The sequence below is a fragment of the Abramis brama genome (genome assembly GCF_963993115.1).
Source record: "Abramis brama genome assembly, chromosome: 23".
NCBI lineage: Eukaryota > Metazoa > Chordata > Actinopteri > Cypriniformes > Leuciscidae > Abramis > Abramis brama.
Window position 1 is genome coordinate 4903816 of NC_139985.1, and position 20583 is coordinate 4924398.

At 37.6% G+C, this 20583-nt stretch overlaps 1 protein-coding gene across 6 annotated transcripts in view; it reads left to right on the forward strand.

The window, feature by feature from the left end:
* The window catches only part of erc2 (ELKS/RAB6-interacting/CAST family member 2), a 49192-nt gene that overhangs the window by 574 nt on the left and 28035 nt on the right, over positions 1–20583 (forward strand). For 3 of the 6 annotated variants that reach the window (XM_084100198.1, XM_084100201.1, XM_084100199.1), the window contains exons 2-3: positions 3578–4311; positions 20479–20505. In XM_084100198.1, coding sequence (XP_083956324.1) covers positions 3658–4311; positions 20479–20505 — 681 coding nt within the window. In that variant the 5' untranslated portion in view covers positions 3578–3657. The remainder of the gene's footprint in view (positions 1–3577; positions 4312–20478; positions 20506–20583) is intronic. The other 3 variants (XM_084100200.1, XM_084100202.1, XM_084100203.1) reach the window with 1 other exon arrangement.

The window sequence follows — 20583 nt, forward strand, 5'->3', positions numbered from 1 at the left end:
ATTGCTGAAAGCCAATCAGAAAGCAGATGTTATCCGCGGAGCCAGTGGCTGAAGGATGAGGGAGGGCTTTCACATGCGACTTCTGTCTGATCTTCAAAAGATCCAATAATTTATTGGTTTTTGAATAGTGTCTCTGGCGACCCTTGATTACAAGGGACTTTATGGGATATTTTTTCCACAATGTGACCTACAGGCATCTGTAAGCGACGGTTTTAGTGTGTGAACAGTCAGCATCGCTTCAAAATTATTTTATTTAGCATTATTATTATTAAGATATAATTGAGAAGAGAAACATATCACCATGTTTTATATCTGGAAATCTCTGGAAATGTTATGGGAATTTCTATAGTAAATACATTTTTAGATATACATGGCTTTAAAATATGCATGTGTGCAATGTTAATAAAACATTTTTTAAATCCAGTAAATATAAGATAAAGATTGATATTCACTAGTAAAAGGTGAGGGAAATGTTTATTAGGTTTTTAAGGTTAAGTTAATTAACTTTTGAGGAATAGTTTCAGCATTTGCTTTTCTTTTATTACATCTGCCAACAAGTGATCTGCTCCGATTTGTGGTGATAGACTTTTAGTGAATAAGATACCAGGTACCAGATGAATGCCTATTTTATCAGGGTAAAAAAAATAATATTTTTTGACTTGAGTTGAATTAAATTGTGGGTTCGAGCCATACACTGAACATTAATGTCTTGGTTAAACCGTATTCCACACAACAAATATCGATTGGCCAGTTCCTCTTTTAACATGTTGTGTTATTGAAGTCTGGGTAATTTGCCCTTTGTGCCTCTATGAACACACTGTTTCAAGTGTCAGAGTGGGTGTTAGATAGGGTGTTAGGTAGTTCATGATATGTACCCTACCACCTTGATTAAGCCATTTATGCTGGAGAGCAGCTGGCTTCTATAGCCTATATTACTGACCAAAAAAAGCTCTTTCTGTCATTCAGTTCTCATTCAGGAGAGTTTAAGGTTCTCTGCTGATATTAACCAGCTCAGTCTCTGTTACCTATGTCCGTTGAGACCAAAAAGTGACATTTGCTTGTCTAAATTATGCTGTTGGCAGATACTTAGGGTGACTTAGGGTGTGTTCACACTTGGCATGTTTGGTTTTTTGAATTAAAACAAACCCTTGTGCGATTGCTCAGTTAGTGTGGTTCATTTGCATAAGTGTGAACTCTGACATCTGAACCCTGGTGCCACCAAACAAGCGGACCAAGACGCTGAAAAGATGGGTCTCTGACCGCTTCCAAACGAACTCTGGTGCGGTTCTAATGAAATATGAACACAACACGGACCAAAGACACCAAAAACGGGACGTGATGTCACAAGATACAACCCTAAAAATGACGGAATGCTCAAGCGTACCTGTTTTTTCTCGTCATAGGAGTTAAGTTGCCCATTACAGTCCGGTACAGTACAGGCCTCGGAAATGCCATCTCCTTGCACTAGATCTTTGTTCGTGTAACACGGGAATTCCTGGAACCGTTTTGTCTCTGTTACACATGTTATAAGCTGTTCACAAGTTCCTAAGCTGGTAAAAAATACCATCATATGTACAGACCTACAATGAGTGCGTTTAGCCCAACAGCATTGTTTTGAATGTTGGGTAAGTTACGTTGCAAAATATACGTCATAATTTTAATTCTTTAGGTTTTAATTCTTTAAATCTTTAGGTTCGGACTTAAAAATGACAGTGTGAACACCTAAGCGAACCAGGATTAAATATATAATTTTCTTTTTTGGTTCGGACCAAAAGAACCAAGAGAACAGAACTACAAGTGTGAACACACAACTTAACATCGCATTATTTGTCATTTTACATTAAAATACTGTCAAACTGATGGATTTCAGGAGTAAAGACAATTAAAAACTGTATATTTTACTGTAAAAAACATAACATTATTATATTTTATGGAGTTTAAATAGGTTTGTTTCTTCTCATATTTGTTATCAGTAAATGAACATTGGGATGTTTTGTGTTTCATTTTCTGTTATTTAGTTTCTGTTTATTGCATTATGTTAGTGTCATGTTGGTGTTGTTTTATGGACAGGTTATGGACGGTAATCAGTGCAGTTTAAGGTAAAAAGCTGATTTTGGTAGTTCAAGTATATGAAATACAGTTATAAGTTGTAAAATATGCATGCACCAATATACAGTATAATCCAATAATACTGGAAACATTGTCATCGTCTTTTTACAGTGAATTTTTAGCAAACGCAGTTGGCTTTTTTCCCGAAAATTTAACAGGATATTTTTAAAGTGACTTGTTGAAGGGTTCTTTTGACTCGTGGTAAGCAACCACCAAGAAAACAGGCAGGCAAGCCAAGTGGCAGAATTTTTTTTAAATCTTGGCATTTGGGTGCAGTCCTTTCCTTTTTTGTTCGTTTGTCCAGTATGGCATGCTATATATGGTCTCTGGCTGGAAAGATGAGGGCCGGACATGTCCTTTCTCTGGCATGGAAGTGCACAGATGACCAGGCCATCTGCATTCCGGCTCCGATTCGTTTCAGCATAAATGTACATTTCTCACTCTCTCTCCCTCACACGCCCATGAATGCCTACACATCCTCACTTTTCATACGAGTGAAAACAGGTGCTCTCTCCTTCATCATCTCAGTCACTGTTGCCATAGCAACCCTCTCCACAGCATCAGCGTCATCCCAGCGAGCAGCAAGTGGTCCCCACCTCTGAGAAAAACTGCAGGGCACTTTTTATTTTGACTCATCTTTCTGAAGAATAGACACAGGCGTTACCCTGAACGAAATTGAAGGAAGTTATGTTTTCTTCAAAATGAAAAGGAACAAAATGTTTCTCAGGAACTTACATCTTTGCATTTTGCTTAACTCTAGGCTGTTATGAATGAAAGAGAGATATGCACAGCTCTAAAATACTAATTGGCTAGAAATCTATATCTGTCTGTGCAATAATTTTATCCAGTAGTACTGAAAGGTTAAATGAATCAACTGTACTTTCAGTACTTTCAGCATTTGTCAAGTCAAGTCACCTTATACAATACAGATTGTTTCAAAAAAGCTTCACAGTGATAAACAGGAAAGTAACAGAAACGATGATGCAAACCACTTCAAATATGAGACAAATTCAAATTCTGCTGTAAAGCAGCTCTTTAGTTTATCAATTATGAAATGAATTCAAATCAGCTATAAACGGCTCTACAGAAGACAATAGTGTTGTTATTCAGCTCCAGTCGGTTTAGAGTTGATTCAGTTTATCAATTATGAAATGATTTTGAATCAGCTATAAACAGCTCTACAGAAGACAATAGTGTTGTTATTCAGCTCCAGTCGGTTTAGAGTTGAATGAGTTAAATGCATTACATATGCCAATAATCTGCTTCAATTTGTGGTGATAGATTTGAATTAGATATCAGCATAAGTTATATGGGGGAAAACGTGTGTTATATCCATGTAGAAATGACTGACTTGTGTTGAACTGATTTCTCAGTTTAAATATGCACTGACCATAAATGTCTTGTTCCAGACAATAGTTGGCGATTTTGAAGTCTTCGACTGCATTTTGAAGTGTGTTCTCTTTTCTAGGATGCACTAAACACCCTTGTCAATCTGCGAGGGGCTTTTCTTACGGACGCCAGGCTCTCCGTGTTACAGAAGCTTGTGAGATGTATGGCAGTGCGCGGGCCGTCGGCCACATGGAGGGCAGCCCTGCTCGCTCTCCTCGGCTGCCCCGCTCTCCTCGTTTGGGACACCGCCGGGCTAACAGCGGCAGCTCGGGTGGCAAGACCTTATCCATGGAGAACATCCAGTCCCTCAATGCTGCCTATGCCACGTCTGGCCCAATGTACCTGAGCGACCACGAAGCCGTTGGATCCACGGCTACCTACCCCAAAGGTACCATGACGCTGGGTCGGGCCACGAGTCGAGCGATGTACGGCGCTCGGGCCACGGCTATGGGCAGCACTCCTAACATCCACACGGCAGGAATCCCTCACGCCGACCTGCTGTCTTACGGTGACCTGGGCTCGCTGTCGATGCTCCACCACCAGGGGACGCCGTCTGCTCTGCTGCGGCAGGCGGTCAGAGGAGGAGGCGGGGAACTTTTGGAGCTCCAGGCACAGCTACGGGACATGCAGAGAGAAAACGATCTCCTTCGGAGAGAGCTGGACCTGAAGGACAGCAAGCTGGGCTCCTCCGCCAACAGCATCAAGAGCTTCTGGAGCCCCGAGTTGAAGAAAGAACGTATAATGAGGAAAGAGGAGGCAGCGCGCACTTCTATCCTCAAAGAACAGATGCGGGTGACCCATGAGGAGAATCAGGTAAGGATGGTTACCTTACCTGACATGAATAGACTCTAAAAATACCCTTGCTCATTTTAAAATAAAGGTTCTTCAGAGGTTGTTTGCAGGACTTCTTCCAATTAAGGCCCATTTTCTGGGGTTCTTGAGATGTATGTATAGTTCTTTGGAGAAAAAGTTCTTGATGTTACGTACATTATATGTTTTTCAAATTAGTATATTGGTTTTTCTTTGTACCACCAATATGTAGAACTTTCTAAAGAACCATAGAACTGAAAAAGGTTCTCAAATTATGTCAGGTTGTACTACAAAACCCTTTTTGGAACCTTTATTTTTAACAATGAATTTTGCTAAGATGTAAAAACAATAGATTATGGTATTTATAGAGAATTTATTGTCTTCTCAATACTTTTGATAAACTTAGCAAGTAGAGTTTGATGTACACTACCGTTCAAACGTTTGGGGTCAGTCGTAGGGCTCGTTTACACAGAACAAAAGCAAAGCAAAAACGCAAGATGCGGGCAGTGGAATGGGGAAAAAACGCTAGGTCTCGAAATGCATTCTTTAAAAGTTGAACCTCTCGGTTACGTATGTAACCCTCGTTCCCTGAAGGAGGGAACGGATACATACGTGGACATACCGACGAATTGGGATAGCGTCAGTTCGTCTGTAAGTCAACGTACGTCGAGCGTGACGACTGAAAGGGAACGTCTTGGTTACGTATACAACCCTCATTCCCTGAAGAAGGGAACGGAGACGTCTACATACGTTGAACGTAACTGACTGAAAGGAAATTGATTTTAATGTGAGTGCCGCGTTTTTAGAACGCTGTGTCATGCACGAGACGCTGCAAAAGACGCAAGACGCGAGTGCAACGGTTATACACGTCCGTCTAGTGAGTGTTTACATAGAAAAACAATGGAAAAGGAAAAACATGTTCTGTGTGAACGACCCCTTATTCAGCAAGGACACATTAAATTGATCCAAAAATGACAATAAAGACATTTATGAGTTTATAAAATATCTCTATTTCAAATTTTGTTCTTTTGAACTTTTTATTCATCAGAGAATCCTGAAAAAAAATTCTAAATATTAAGCAGCACAACTTTTTTCAACATTGATAATAATAAGAAATGTTTCTTGGTCAGCAAGTCAGCATGTTAGAATGATTTCTGAAAAGTCAGCTTTGCCATTACAGAAATAAATAAATTTTAAAATGCATTAAAATAGAAAACATTTATATTAAATTGTAATGCAATTTTACTGTATTTTTTATAAAATAAATGAGTAGCCTTGGTGAGCAGAAGAAACTTATTTCAAAACCATTTAAAAAATCAAACCAACCCCAAACTTTTGAACGGTAATTACTGCATTTAAAGAAAAAAATTGTTAACCCAAAAATGAAAACTTTACTCACCCTCATGTTGGTCAAATCCGTGTTACTTTCATCTGTGGAACACAAAATGCTCAAAATGTAGAACGGAAAATGTGTATTCTTAAAATTTACAAGCAGTGTGAACACTGAAAGTTCCTTTTCCACGGCACACAGAAAGTCATACAGGTTTGAAACGACATGGTGATTCCCTTTAAGACTAGTCTATTAGCTGGCTATCAGTAAAAGTTCCCTTCTGGAGGGAAACGCCTTGTCCATGAATTCTTGTGTTGCCAAGGTTGCTCTTTCTGCCTCCAGTTTTAGTGTCATCTGTGGGCTGTGCTCCTTTCTTCTCCTCCGTTCTGTGTCTCATTCAACTGTGCAATCACACCCTCACTCTTTTTATTTCCACCACCCACTCTCATGCTCTTTAAGTCTCTTCACAGCTGATTTCTTTTTTGGGTTGTCTGTCTTTTATGTGGCACTTCTGGAAAGAGGCTCTTATAATCATTAATATTTCATAATTTAATCGGATGTGGCAGTCTGTCAATGGACAGGCCAAAGCCACAAATACTGGAACACATTTTAGATAGTTCTGGCTCTAAAATTTAAGTAGATGAGCCACGTCCAAAGCCATTGTAGAATATATTATATTCAGATATGTGTGACCGCACATCAGTTCTATTTTTATTCTGCCAAGTTGCTATATTACAAAAAATTTTTACTCTTTTAAGACCCTCTAAAAAGATTTGGGAACTGGTATATATATATATTTACACTTCTGTTCTAAAGCTTGGGGTCGGTCAGATTTTTTCATGTTTTTTAAATTCGTCTTTTCTGCTGACCAAGGCTGCATTTCTTTGATCAAAAATACAGTCAAAATAGTAATATTATTACAATTTAAAATAACTGTTTTCTATATGAATAAATTGTAAAATGTAATTTATTCCTGTGATGCAAAGCTGAATTTTCAGCATCATTTCTCTAGTCTTCAGTGTCACATTATCCTTCAGAAATTATTTGAATATGCTGATTTGCTGCTCAAGAAACATTTCTGATTATTATCAATGAAAACAGCTGTGTTGGTTCATATTTTTGTGGAAACCGTGGTGCTGTTTTTTCAGGATTCTTTGATGAGTAGAAAGTTCAAAACAGCATTTATTTAAAACAGAAATCTTTTGTAACATCGTAAATGTCTTTACTGACATGTTTGATCAATTAGATGCATTCTTTCTGATATCAGATTTTATTCCTGGTTTATTGGAACATAATCTTGAAAACCAGTTTTGGAGATTTCGGTCTTTTCAGTAAACATACACTTTACTTGCATGAGTGTTACCAATATGGCCGCCAAGTGAGCTGACTTTCCCGAAAGGGACTTGTACTTAATACTGTACAGCTCTTTAGTGTTCAGTTTGACTGTATACACAGTGTAGCACAACCTCTCGTTCCTTTTTGATTAAAAACCTTCAAAAAAAGGGTGATGGTTCAAGATCAGTTTCATGTATTCAACAGTTGAGGACTGGAGGCATTTGTTTTCTCGCAGTCTCACCTCTTCCTGTCTATCTGTGTTTCTGTCTGAGAGTGGAGCATTGGCCTAGTTAAATCACACTCCGTCAGCACGCTGCACGAGGCCAGAAGAAGAAGGAATGTCAAGGACAAATGCTTGTCTGAGAGACTTTGCTTCCCTTCATCTGATTCCTTGTCTTCTCTGCCACCATTTCACTCCACCGCTGTCCATTATTCTCACTCTCTCTATCAACCAGCTCTCTCTTTGGCTCCTTTCCTGTCACACATCCTCACTCTGTGCTTCTTCCTCTCTCTTCCTCGTCCTGTGTCCTTCCCATCCATTTTGTTCTCCGTTACTCTATCCACCCATCCTCTAAGGCACCATATGGCATTTTCTCACATATTTTGGATGACATATGGATCCTGTATATTGGAAACACCATGTCTCGAAAAGCTTTCAGGCCTTTTACCAGTTCACTAATTTGACTGAACTGCATTTCACATTGGAATTAAGTGACATTTTATTACTATGCGCTGGTGGGCAAATCCACAATTGTATGGAATTCCGGCTTCGTTTTATTCACCATCCCTAGTTGAGTTTAATCTGGTGCCATGTGTATTTAAATTAAGTCAATGCCATTCATTTAAACACAAATATGTCTCTTTTTATAGGCTTGTTATAGATTGCACTATATTCACAAAAAAAAAATTGCCTACTGCAATTAAAAGTGTGTGTTTATTTAATAGAGACATTTTGGCAGTTATTCATCAAATAGTGAAGAACGTCATCTCCTGATTTACCTTGCAACCGAATGCTCTTTCTGCATTTTCAAGAGCCAGTTCAGGTGTCTGGATCTTGCAAATTGCATTATGCACTATTGTTTTGTGCATTTACCAGATTTGCATAATTCCTTTAGAGAATTGTGCACTAAAACAACACAGATAATGCATGCAAATAAAATAAATTGCATTATGTGGGCACAGTACTTTCCTTCCTATATCTCATAATGTATTGCAAAACAGTCACATTGCAATGTGACTGTTTTGTAAAAGTCTGAAATATGCCATTTGCTTAAATATTCAGTTTCTGGGCTGCAGAAGTTTATTTGAATAAATAACAATGACCCTAGCGAAGACATAATTTCCTTGCAAATGGCTTGATTTAAATTACTATCACATTTTCTGGATAAAAACCCTCCAGTTGAAGTATTCTGGTTGTAAGTGAAGGGCATTTGTGGAGATGAAGACTAAAGAAGTTATAATTCCAAAGATCTAAAGTAAAACAAATGCATAAATTAGCAGCCGTGGGGTGGAAATGGGTTCTTATTAAAAGTGAAGAAAGAAGGGATGATGCAAAATACAGTGTTGTATTGCAGGAGGTGGCTAGAAACTGAAGCTTGTGAGGTAGTTCATTATCAACAGGTCATTTCCTACACAGGGCCAAATTAATATCGGAGTGGTATAATAAAAATCCTGTCAGATAGATTATTTGAAAATTGCTGTGAACAAGTGCACTCCAAATAACCTGAATGACCTGAAGCAAATATATCTGGTTGCTCAGGAGATTTAATGGAGCTCTCACGTTCGACTGAAGACTCTTAAAAACAGAAACTAATTAGACTGGTGTCCAGACTGGTATTCTGAACCTCTAGAGGAGTCAAATGTGAGATTAGGATGTTTTTCTCAAGAGAAAAATGTAATAAGCAAGAGTAGCTACACTGAGAGGTTCTGATTATTTCATAGCTCTGTATTATGCTTTTGTTCACATTTTCAACTTTCTTTAGTGTTGATGTTTAAACATGAAAAAAGGTATGCAAAGTTAGAGAGAAAAAACTCGTAGAACCTGATTTCACCAAGTGCAACATGTTCAACATCTTTGTTGATCCTGGAACAACATTCCAATCAACCAATCAGATTTGAGTTTACAGTTTATGTCAAGTTTAGGTTTACAACCTTCTAGTGTTATTCACTTATCATTTCCCTCTGATTTTAGGGATAACATGGTTAGGGTTAGATTTAGGGGTAAGGTTATGATTACATTTTCAGACAGGAATGTTGTTCCAGGATCAACAAAATATGTTCGGCAAAATCAGGACATGCAGGGAGTTATTCTCTATATCAGTAAGCACTGTTTCTGAACTCCCTGCAAATGCATTAATTGTAGTCTTCAGTTTTCTTCTAGGAACAAACATGTCACAATATCCCTCATTAAAATAATTTCCACCCAAGGCATGCACAAAATAAAGGGGGAAGACCTGGTTTAGTAAATCTCGCGGTTATGATAAGGAGCCTGAAATTTCCAAAACACGCGAGAAGGGGTTGACCAATCACAACTCACTGGACCAGCTGACCAATCAGAGCACATTCCAACTTTCGGAAGGAGGGGTTTCAACTAAACAAGCATTATACAACCATAAGCCCTTTCAGTCTTCCTTTGAGTCCACACTTTCATGATGTAATTCTGCTTTGACAGTTAGGTTGAAGTCTGCTATAGAGCTCGCCACTGTGCTGCAGAGTGTAGCTCCAACTAGCTCCAAAACACCTGCCTGGAAGTTTCTAGGAAACCTGAAGACCTTGATTATCTAGTTCAGGTGTGCTAAATTAGGGTTGGAGCTAAACTCTGATGGACAGTGACCTTCCAGGAACTGAGTTTGACACCCCTGCCCTATGGTCTTGTGGACTTAACGGACACACACACGATTGTAAGTCCACAAGTGCGCATGAAGTGTGCTATTTGGGACAGGGCTCTAGGAAGAGAGGTGCTGTAACAATGTAAAATATATCAAAATCATGTGTTTTTGAACATTCTAGCATGAAACCCTATTCTAGTAGGGTTTACTAGAATAGCCCCCCCCCAAAAAAAAGGTCCCCTTTAAATAAGAAAATGAACTTGCATTTACTTTGCATAAATATAAAATTAATGCAAGCTCGCTATTGAGGAGCAGATGTTACAGGAGAGACTGGAACAGGGATACTGAAAAACACAAATGAAATTGGATATGCAAGTTAGACAGGCTTATGCTGTGAAAGAGTGTGTGTCTCATTTCTCCTTTCCGTGATGCTGTCCCTTCATTTGAGTCTTCAAGGTTAAATCAGGATGGTGTCACCACAGCTCCCAGCAACACCTGTGCGTGCGTGTGTGTGTATGTGTGTGTGTCCGTGCAGCGCCCTGAAAATGGGAAAGGACATTAGCAGAGCTGTAGGTACTTATCCAGTGACAGTGCTACCGTGACACGGTTAGTGCCCTGTGGTAGAAAGTAACAAGATTAGACAAGCTAGGGGTTTCTTATGAAGCCTTTATGGAGTTTAGGTTACACCACCAGACATTCATTTTATTATGCATTTGTTTGTTTTAATTGAAATAGTGCAAATCACTAATAAAATGTGCATTTTAAATGTAATGTAAGTCGTTTTAGATGAAAAAAAAGCCTCTTCCAAGTGCATTCATGTAAATGTAAAATGACTTATGGTGACATTTTTCATAGAGGCTTTTATGAACAAAATATGCAAACAAAATGGTGTTGTGCTTGGAAAGTTCCATAAATAGGAGGTTGGTTCGCATCAGCTTAACTGTAAGAAAAAAAATGTCCCTGCTATATGACAGATATCACTAAAATAAGTTTATTTTTTTATTTAAAAAAATATTATTATTTTATATTATGAAATAAATGTTAAAATATTTTTAAACTTAATATTTCTGCATAAATGTTTGTTTTGCATTTACCTAAAATGTATTTTAAGACTGAAAATGCATTTTCTTGCCCATTTAAGTATATATAATATATTTTGACGGTTTAAACAAAACATATTTTCAATTTGAAAGGTATATTTCCTTATCCAACACTGTTTTTTCACCATATATTTAGCCTAAAACTGAAATGTTTTTTACCCCTTGAAGTACATATTTTTGTATATTTTGGCATTTGAAGGTTTAAACAAAAATAATCATATGCTATTTAGCATAAATTTGAAAAATATGCTAAATGCTTTTTTGCTGTGTGGGTATTGTGTGCACTTGTGAGATATGCTTTGCGCATTCTGGACGCTGCAATAAATATTAAACTTGTTTGAAATCCATCTACCCTATTTCTGACAAGCAAGAGAGCAGCAGTGAGCAATAGCCAATGATATTGCAAGATGAAAGATCTTAAGAAAGTGCAATTGCAATGGGAAGTGTGATCCAAAAAAACTTCAAATATATTTATTGATTCTGTGCAAATCAGTGCAAACAATTGCAATCCTTCCCTTAGTAGTATTTGCTGACCATATCCTGTCTTATAGTGAGCACTAGGCCTTAGTTGCAGCCCATAAATGTCCTCCACCCCGTCTGGAACTCAAGGACACTTGTTGTACTGTGCATGTGCTGAAGAGACCGGCTTCACGAAGGAGACACATCATGCTGGGTTTATAGCAGTGGTGACCAGACTCGATTAGTATAAGAAGCACGTCATCACATGCTGTTAGCATTTCTCTATATTCACACCCCTCCTCGTGGCCACATGTTCCTGCTGTGAGTCTGGAGGAGGGCTGCAGTGATGGGGATCAGAGATCCTTCGTCATAGGGTGTCACTCGGGATGTTCAGAATGCCATATGACCTGCCTTTTTTGAATATGTATCGGTATACATTGCCCAGCACTTGACTTTTTCATTTCCAATGTAAAATATACATTATTTAAACAGAATTGCATATAAATTGTAATTATTTCAGAGATTAAGCATGCTTCAAAGTGGGGTCATGAGATAACAATGTAGCATGCAGACGATTGGAACTTTTATTTTGCATACTGCGTACTGTTTCACATACTAGTTACAAAAAAGTTTACCTGCTGAAAAAGCAGCTTAAACCAGCCAAAATAAAACTTTGATAGTTCTTTTTTCAGGATTCTTTAATGAATAGAAAGTTAGAAAGAATTTGAAATACATATTTGTAACGTTATAAATGCATTTACTGTCACTTTTGAATAATTGTATGCATCTTTCCTGATAAAAAAATATAAATTTCTTACCGACCCCATACTTTTAAATGGCAGTATAAATACAGGAAATGTGCAGGAAATGCTATCACATTATTACACTTGATGCTTTTTTTAAAAAGTCCGTTCCCTTTAGGAATAATTTGTACTTTGCATGAATAAAATACATCTGAAAAGGGTTGTAATAATGTTGCTTGTGACCTTCCTGTTAAGTCTGGTAAATGCTTTCGGTCACGGGGTCGAGAAAAAGTGGTATTGATCTAAATAGTCTGTGCAACCTCTTGATCTTAGTCTAGTTCTTCTAAAACGATCCTCTCCCCTTGGATTGATGGTTTCCCTTGATGTTAACAGTCCGGCTTTGATGAATGATGATCGGGGTGCATCTGTTGGGTGGGTTGTGCTTGGTGCTAATGGCTCTTTTGTAGCTCAAGACTCAGAGGTGAGGTGAACGCATGAGTGAGAATGTCCTCAGGCGCTGTGGGCTAGTTTAGCTCAAGCGTGGTTGGTTGTTTTTGAGGTCTTTTTTATTTTCCCTCTCTCTCTCTCTCTCTCTCTCTCTCTCTCTCTCTCTCTCTCTCTCTCTCTCTCTCTCTCTCTCTCTCTCTCTCTCTCTCTCTCTCTGTCGCCTCCTCCGTTTCTCTGACTCCTTTTTTCCTGCTCTCTCAATTGCTCAGCCCCTCGGGTGCCGGAAAGAAAGCCAATACGAAAAGGATTAGTGGGGGCTGACTTGTTTTTGATTTGTACAGTAACAAGATTTGATGGTCTGTGTTTAAACGTGATGGTATCAAGGAGAATAATGATCCACACAGCACGTTTCAGCATGACTGAGAAAGCTAATGGAAAGGCCAGATTTTGATTGTGCATTTAATGGCTAAAATTAATTAGCTGTTTTGACTTTTCAGTCACCACTTTTCTGTTGCCGCTAGCATCACAAACAAAATGGCTTAAAGGGATAGTTCATCCAAAAATGAAAATTATGTCATTAATTACTCACCCTCGTGTCGCCTAAGATAAAATTAAGCTAAGAAAAAATCTGTTATTCGAAAAAAATAAAGCGATCGAGTCTCTTCAGAAAGTTTGGACTAAACCACTCAATCTCACAATCTCTTTATGAACTTTTTGAAGTGTCAAAGTGGTAGTTGCGTAGCTGTCAATGGAGGGACAGAAATCTCTCAGATTTCATCAAAAAGATCTTCATTTGTGTTCTGAAGATGAACGAAAGTCTCACAGGTTTGTAAAGACATGAGGGTGAGTAATTAATGACAGAATAACAATTTTTTGGTGTACTATCCCTTTAAATAATGATGTTTTTCCATCACTGTGCAACAAGAGTACCATGGTAGGAAGTGTATCTTGTTCAATCTAGTCTGTTCTGTTGTAATTATAATCTAATATGGCATTTCATGGTATTTGAAATCATCTAGGGTGTAATCTAATGCCATACAACCAGACTATTAGCATTTAAATGAGCATGCTCATTTCATCCAGTGCTAGCGTGGGCATGTGCTGTAATTGAGACATGACTCTTTGCCGAGCCTGTTTGGCATCTGATCCAGAGATCTGTGGAAGCTTAACATGCAATAGCTTTCCAAACTCAACCATCCAGTCGACACATATGAGCTAAATCAGAGCAAAGTGGCTCAGTCCGTCACACTACTTGATCTTGTGGGGGAGTTTCTAACAAAACATGTGACATCTGTTTTTTTAAATATGTTTCTCTGATGAAAATATTCATAAAAGTCATTAATTCATAAAAATATTAAGCAGCACAACTGTTTTCAACATTGATAATAATCAGAAATGTTTCTTGAGCAGAAAAATCAGCATATAATGATTTCTGAAGGATCATGTGACACTGAAGATTGGAGTAATGATGCTGGAAATTCAGCTTTGCATCACAGGAATATATAATAAAATATAATAAAACAGAAAAGTCATTTTAAACTGCAATAATATTTCACAGTTTCACTAATCAAATAAATGCAGCCTTGGTGAGAATAAGAGACTTTTTTAAAACAGTAAGCAAACAGTAAGTGTTTAGTAGTGTTTAAAATCCCCAAAATCATAGTGTTTTAGGTTTTAATTTCAGATTTTTTAAGTTTTAATCACTGTTGGTACAGTGTTACTTTTATGCAGGAAAACATGAGATTTACCTTCCAGACTACATGTACAGTAAATTGTAGAGTAAAGCTGTTCCTTCTAGCATAAACAGGTGAAGATATAGGTCAATCTCTGTCTACATTCGCAGAGGAACATCATCACAATCTTCAGTTCTGCTTGCGAATGACAAAAGTCGTGGCCATCTTAGCAGTGCTTCTGGTGATGCTAGTACAGCTCCTGTCTTTAATGGGGAAAGATGAAATTGATTATCAAAATTATGTTTCATTAACATATACCAGCAATAAAACAATGATGTCATAATTTTATCTCAAATTATGCAAAAAGATGCCTCTATTAACAAGGCGATTTGCTCTTTTACTGGAAAGGCACGTCTTCCATTCCTAAAGCAGCATATTTGCATTTTCTCCCTTTTTTCAATCCGTCTCCTTGCTCTGTTTCTTGCATGACTAACCAAAAGAAGGGAATTATGGGTAGTAACAACGCCTCCATTTCCTGTCACGGCTAACAAAGTAATGATCTTCGATCGCATTCTTTCCCTGTTCGAACAAATTGCTGAAAACTAAATGCGAGGCGCAGACACTGATTCTTTAATCAGAGATTTTTCTCATGCATTCATCGTGATTACCAGTCTAGAGCGGCGGAGGAAACTAAACAGGAATGGATGGATGGATGAAAAGCACATTTGCGAGGGGAAATAGTGGCCGGAGGGAATTAGAAGACAGATTAGCCAAACAATGCTCTGTGATAGACAAGTGAAGAATTGAAAGAGAGATGAAATGCCGTTTTCTAGCCACTGTTTTTGTGAATAACAAGACTATAAATATGTGTGTGTGCGGTGGGTGATGGAGAAGAACATTAAATACAGTTGCTCAGCACAGATTGTGGTTATTGATCTTGTGTGTGTGCGTGCGTGCGTGCGCACGTGTGTGTGTGTAAGTGTTTGTTGTGTCCTAGCATGCAGCGATGATAATCCCTGAGATGTTTAGTGGCTTTGGCTATCCACATATGAAATATTCTCTTTTTCTTTATCATTCTCTTTTCAATGACTACGTTTATAAACATGCACCCTCATAATGCGATTATAAGGAGATTTAGGCAATATTGCAATTAATCTTTACCTCACGTAAACACAATGCTTTGATCAAATTGATGAGATTAAGCTCATAAAAACTTAAAACTTGGCATATGCTGATTTTAATCACAATAAGCAGTCATTTAAACACTTTAATCACATATTCAACTCTGACCAAAATGCATGTGTGTTCATGTTGACAGCGTTGCGCGACATGAACATATAGTGCAATATACTGAATAATCGAAAATATCGAAATGGAGGCATTTTAGGCTTGTCTCCGGAAAAAGGACAGAGGCCAGATACCAAAGAACCGGCAAGCAAATATGTGGAAGAGTTTGGCCAATAACATTTGTGCTGTGCATGGGTTATGTGAATAAAGACAGTGAAAATAATTATTAGAGTATAATCAGAACAATAAAAATTGCATGTTAACAAGAAGATGTTTGCTTGTCATGTAAATGTCTTACTGCGATTAAGTCCTTACTCTGATTATTGGAAAGAATCACATTATTAATGCACATGTAAACTTAGTCATTGTTGTCCAGTCACAAATGAACTAAATCCATCTAGATCCATCTAAATCCACCCCCCCCACCCCCACACCCCCCCACACACACATCCTAACAGATTTCAAAGGCATCTTTTAGATTCTTGTATAAAAATATTATAATATTTTTAATGTAATATATATATCATATTATAATATTATTTATTTTATTTATTTTTTTATATTACACTAAACATTTCCACGGACCCCACTTCGAAAACTAGTCTAGATAATTAAGTTTTAGAATGAACATGCAATTTAAAATGGATCATTTTATTCAGCAACTTATCCCATTATGTTGAATGATGGGGTTGGAATGCTACAAAATTGATCACTTTAATGCTATTTTTTATGTTCCGGTTGTTGTTTTTGCTTTCTGTGTAATCATTCAGTTTGAGGTTGACAGCCAGAGGAAAATATTTTTACACATTTGGAATGAGCTGATGGATGTTGTGCAGAAAGATGAAGCGTCTGTCATGCGTACGTGTGTGTGTTCCTGGTAAACCCTACATTATGGTTATACCCCACAAATATGGCAATATCCGAAATCCTTGTCCTTGTGGGGACATTTTTTGGTCCCCATGAGGAAAACAGCTTATAAATCATTCTAAGTGATGTTTTTTGAAAATGTAAAAATGCAGAAAGTTTTCTGTGATGGGTAGGCTAGTGTAAGGGGTTGTATAGAATATACAGTTTATACAGTATAAAAAAATGGAAAGTCCCCATAAAACATGAAAACACTACACTACTTTTCAAAAGTTTGGGGCCAGTAAGGTTTTTTAAAATGTTTTTTTAAATGTATGTGGTCAAAACAATAATACTGTGAAATATAGAATTTAAAATAACATTTTTGTTTTAATATATTTTAAAATGTAATTTATTCCTGTGATTTTCAGCATCATTACTCCAGTCTTCAGTGTCACATGATCCGCAACATTTTTAAAAACATTTTCCTCTCGTTTTAAACACAGAGTATATAGAGATACAATATGTGATAATAGTGGGGGGTAATGAGTAATGAGAAGGAGAGGAAGTGATGTGGGCTGCCTCGGGATGCTGTGGAATATTCCTGCCGGCTGCCAGCTCTCCCTTTATCACTCGCTGCCGTATGGGATACATATTCATGCCTGCCTATGCTTCAGTGCATCTGAGAGCTGCCCACACACACACAACATGAAAGTTGAACACTTCTGAATGACTCAGCTATCTCTACTCAAACCTCATGCTCTTAAAGGGATAGTTGACCCAAAAATGAAAAGTCTGTCACTTTTCCAAGGGTGAACATGGTCCCTTTAAATGCATGGGACCATAAATCTCCCAATGGAGTTTATTCTGGCCAGCATTTTGCAACCCAGGGGATTGTGGTTCCTTGCAAACTGTTGTAATTATGCAAATGGAATAATTGGACCGTTTCCTCAAATTCTTTGCCAGCCAAGACAGATTATTGATTGGAGACGGAAAGAGGACGAGGAGAGGATAAGGAATTGGGAAGGAGACGGGTAGACAGAAGGGCCTTGTGTCCTCAGTAAACGTCCTGACCTGAAGGAAACACAATCTGGGAAGAGTGAAAACAACAGAAATAGAGATGTAGAAATAGAGAGCTTGTTCGGTCGACAAATTTAATTAGCCAAACTCTCAGTCTCCTCTGTTTCTGTGTGTGTCGTGCATATCTAAGCTGGATCCGTAACGTTTATCTGTGATAAATTGAGAGCATGTTTGATTTTGTGTGCGTTTGCAGTCGTGAACGTGTGTGTCTATTTAAGGAGTCTGAATTAATTTGCTAATGTGCCTGCGGTAAACACACAAGACTCCTTACAGCTGCATTGGATTCTTTAAGAGGGAACGAGCGCAGACTATCAGCAGCGAGTCAAAAAGCCCAATTAGTCATTTATATTGGTAGCTGCATTATAAGGATGAGTGAATCTCACAAAACCTGTCAAGAACATCACCCTTGAATTAAAATAAAGGAATAAGAAATTATATTTTGCGTAAATGCAGTCGGGCTACTTTTAAAATAACTGAGATTATTATTTTGATGACAATAAAGCGCATCGCTGATTGCTTCACATATGTTTATTAAATTAAAAATCATTGTATGGATCCTTTGAGAATCATGGGAAAATCTTAAAACTAAAAATCTTAAAACTAAAAGTATGCTTTTGAAAATTTTGGAGCAAATTGTGCCTAATTTTCCATACAAAATGTAATGCAAATAAAATAATATAATACTATAATAAATATATTTTCTCATTTTCCTTTTGATTTTAAAAATCAAAATGCAATATATATATATATATATATATATATTAGGGCTGCAACTAACGATTATTTTGATAATCGATTAATCGGACGATTATTTTTACGATTAATCGGTTTATGTACTTATATTTTAGTTTTGCCCATTTTCCCCCCAAGTAAATTATTAACAAAGGGTCTTTATCATTCAACATAGACTTTTTAGAGATTTTAACCATTTTGCATTGTCATATCCTCATCAAAAACATACCTGGAGTTGTTTTATTATGTGTTAGTAATCCTTAGTCGAACTCTTCTGCAATCAAAACACTGACCCATACGTACTCTAGCAAATTTCACAAGGATTTCAAATAATGTTTTCACCATGGCAGTCCTTTGGGCTCCTAAAGTAGTTTAACATCCCGAACAAAGCTTATTAATGAATCTTGCAGAACATATTTTCACGAAGAATAAGAATAAAACAGAATACAGTTGCAGTAAATTGCATTTTATTTATTTATTTCCTGTAAACACACAGCTTATACCTGGGAAACAGCTTTATAGCTTATGCTGTGAAATCAATTAGAAAGTTGAAAGTAGCTCAACTTTATGGTAATAAGCTATGACGCGGTTCAGCGGCAAACGCCAGCAACCAATCGGAATATAGACGTCCTTCGCGCTGGCTGATTCCGGAGAAACATACGATGTAAACTTTCGTTCCTACCAAAACATTAGTTCCGAGAAAAAATAATTAATTGCAGAGTTTAACCACCATAGAGTGAAACAGTGTATCATTTGCATGTGTTTTTAAGTCCTGTCAGCTTGACAGGGCATATATAAGAACGAGCAGAGAGAGAGCCCCGGCCGCGCGCGCGCACTCACCCGAGCGCTGTCTTGCTCTCTCTCTCCCTCGCGCATATTAATCAAAATCAATTGATACGATGGTGTCGAAAAAAAAACTCTCCAGTGACGAAATGTTTTCTTTGTTGACAAATCTTGTGCGATATCCTAAACTGCCGAATGCTGCTTCGTTCGATTAGTTTTATCTTCCGCTTTTTTCTTTTTCTTTCTCGAGCTTACTCCACTGCCGCCTGCCTTCGCCATCTCGCTGAATGCTGCACAGACGCTGTTCGGGAAGCATGTGACATAAAACAAGGCCAGCTATTGGCTATTCGCTACTTCTCCTGCTGTACTGGCTGAGTAAAACCACCGGTGGCTCATTACTGCCACACTTTGGTCACCGCAGATTTAAAATATGCACGAAATGAGCCGCTTACGGCAAATAAAATGAGCCGCTTACAGCAAATAAAAGTTATTTAGCAACTAATCGATGACTAAATTAGTTGACAACTATTTTAATAATCGATTTTAATCGATTAAATCGATTAGTTGTTTCAGCTCTAATATATATATATATATATATATATATATATATATATATATATATATATATATATATATAGTGTGTGTGTGTGTGTAACTGTGTGTGTATATATATATATATATATATATATATAGAGAGAGAGAGAGAGAGAGAGAGAGAGAGAGAGAGAGAGAGAGAGAGAGAGAGTATATTATGGTATCATACATTATGCTGATAGCTTAATACTGTACATATGTTTAAATCCTTTGAGAACAATGAGGGGAAAAAAAATCAAAACTATAAGCCGTATGTTTGTGTGTGTGTGTGTGTGTGTATCTACATCCTCATTATTTTCATTTAGATTTTAGGGTGAAATGTGACTTGGACATTATGCATTATCATTGTGGCTTTTGAATATCAAATACGTGGTTTTGTTAAGTAGTTTGCATGCGTTTGTTTGCATGCGTCCGCTATGTGTTCATAGTGTGTGTCTGTCTCTGTATGAGGAGAATGTATAATGGCAGAAGTGTACCAGCCCAAAACGGCGTTTCTTACATAAGACTGAGTGCCCGTTGATCTGGAACTAAGAAAGGCTGGCACAAGCCAGCTCACAGTTCACTCGTGCGTCTCAGAAACAGCTCTTCCCTTCCCTCTGCTGGTCAAAGGCAGGCATTACAATGCCATGACACCGAGATATAAATCACAGTGCATTTATCCCATTAATATCTAATCTCTTTCCAGAATGATCATTCACATTAACTTTATGACTTCCTATGTGGTCTTTAATTGTATTTTCCATTCTGTTATGTTTCCATTAACAATGTGTTCGTATACAGTGTCCTGAATGTAAAATGCCTCATTATTCTTTGTAATTGAATCCTTTGAATAATGTTATCAGCTTTTTTTCTTGTATCATTGCTTAGTCCATCTCCTTCTGCACTCACTCTGCTGTTTCATTTTTTTCTGTTTTGTTGCACTCCACAATCATGCAGCACCTGATGGACGCCAGGAGGACAAAGGTTTGTTGTCATGTTCGCCACCGCTAGCGTGCGCAGAACATGGGACCTGATCCTGTCCCGATCTTTAATCAAAACCAG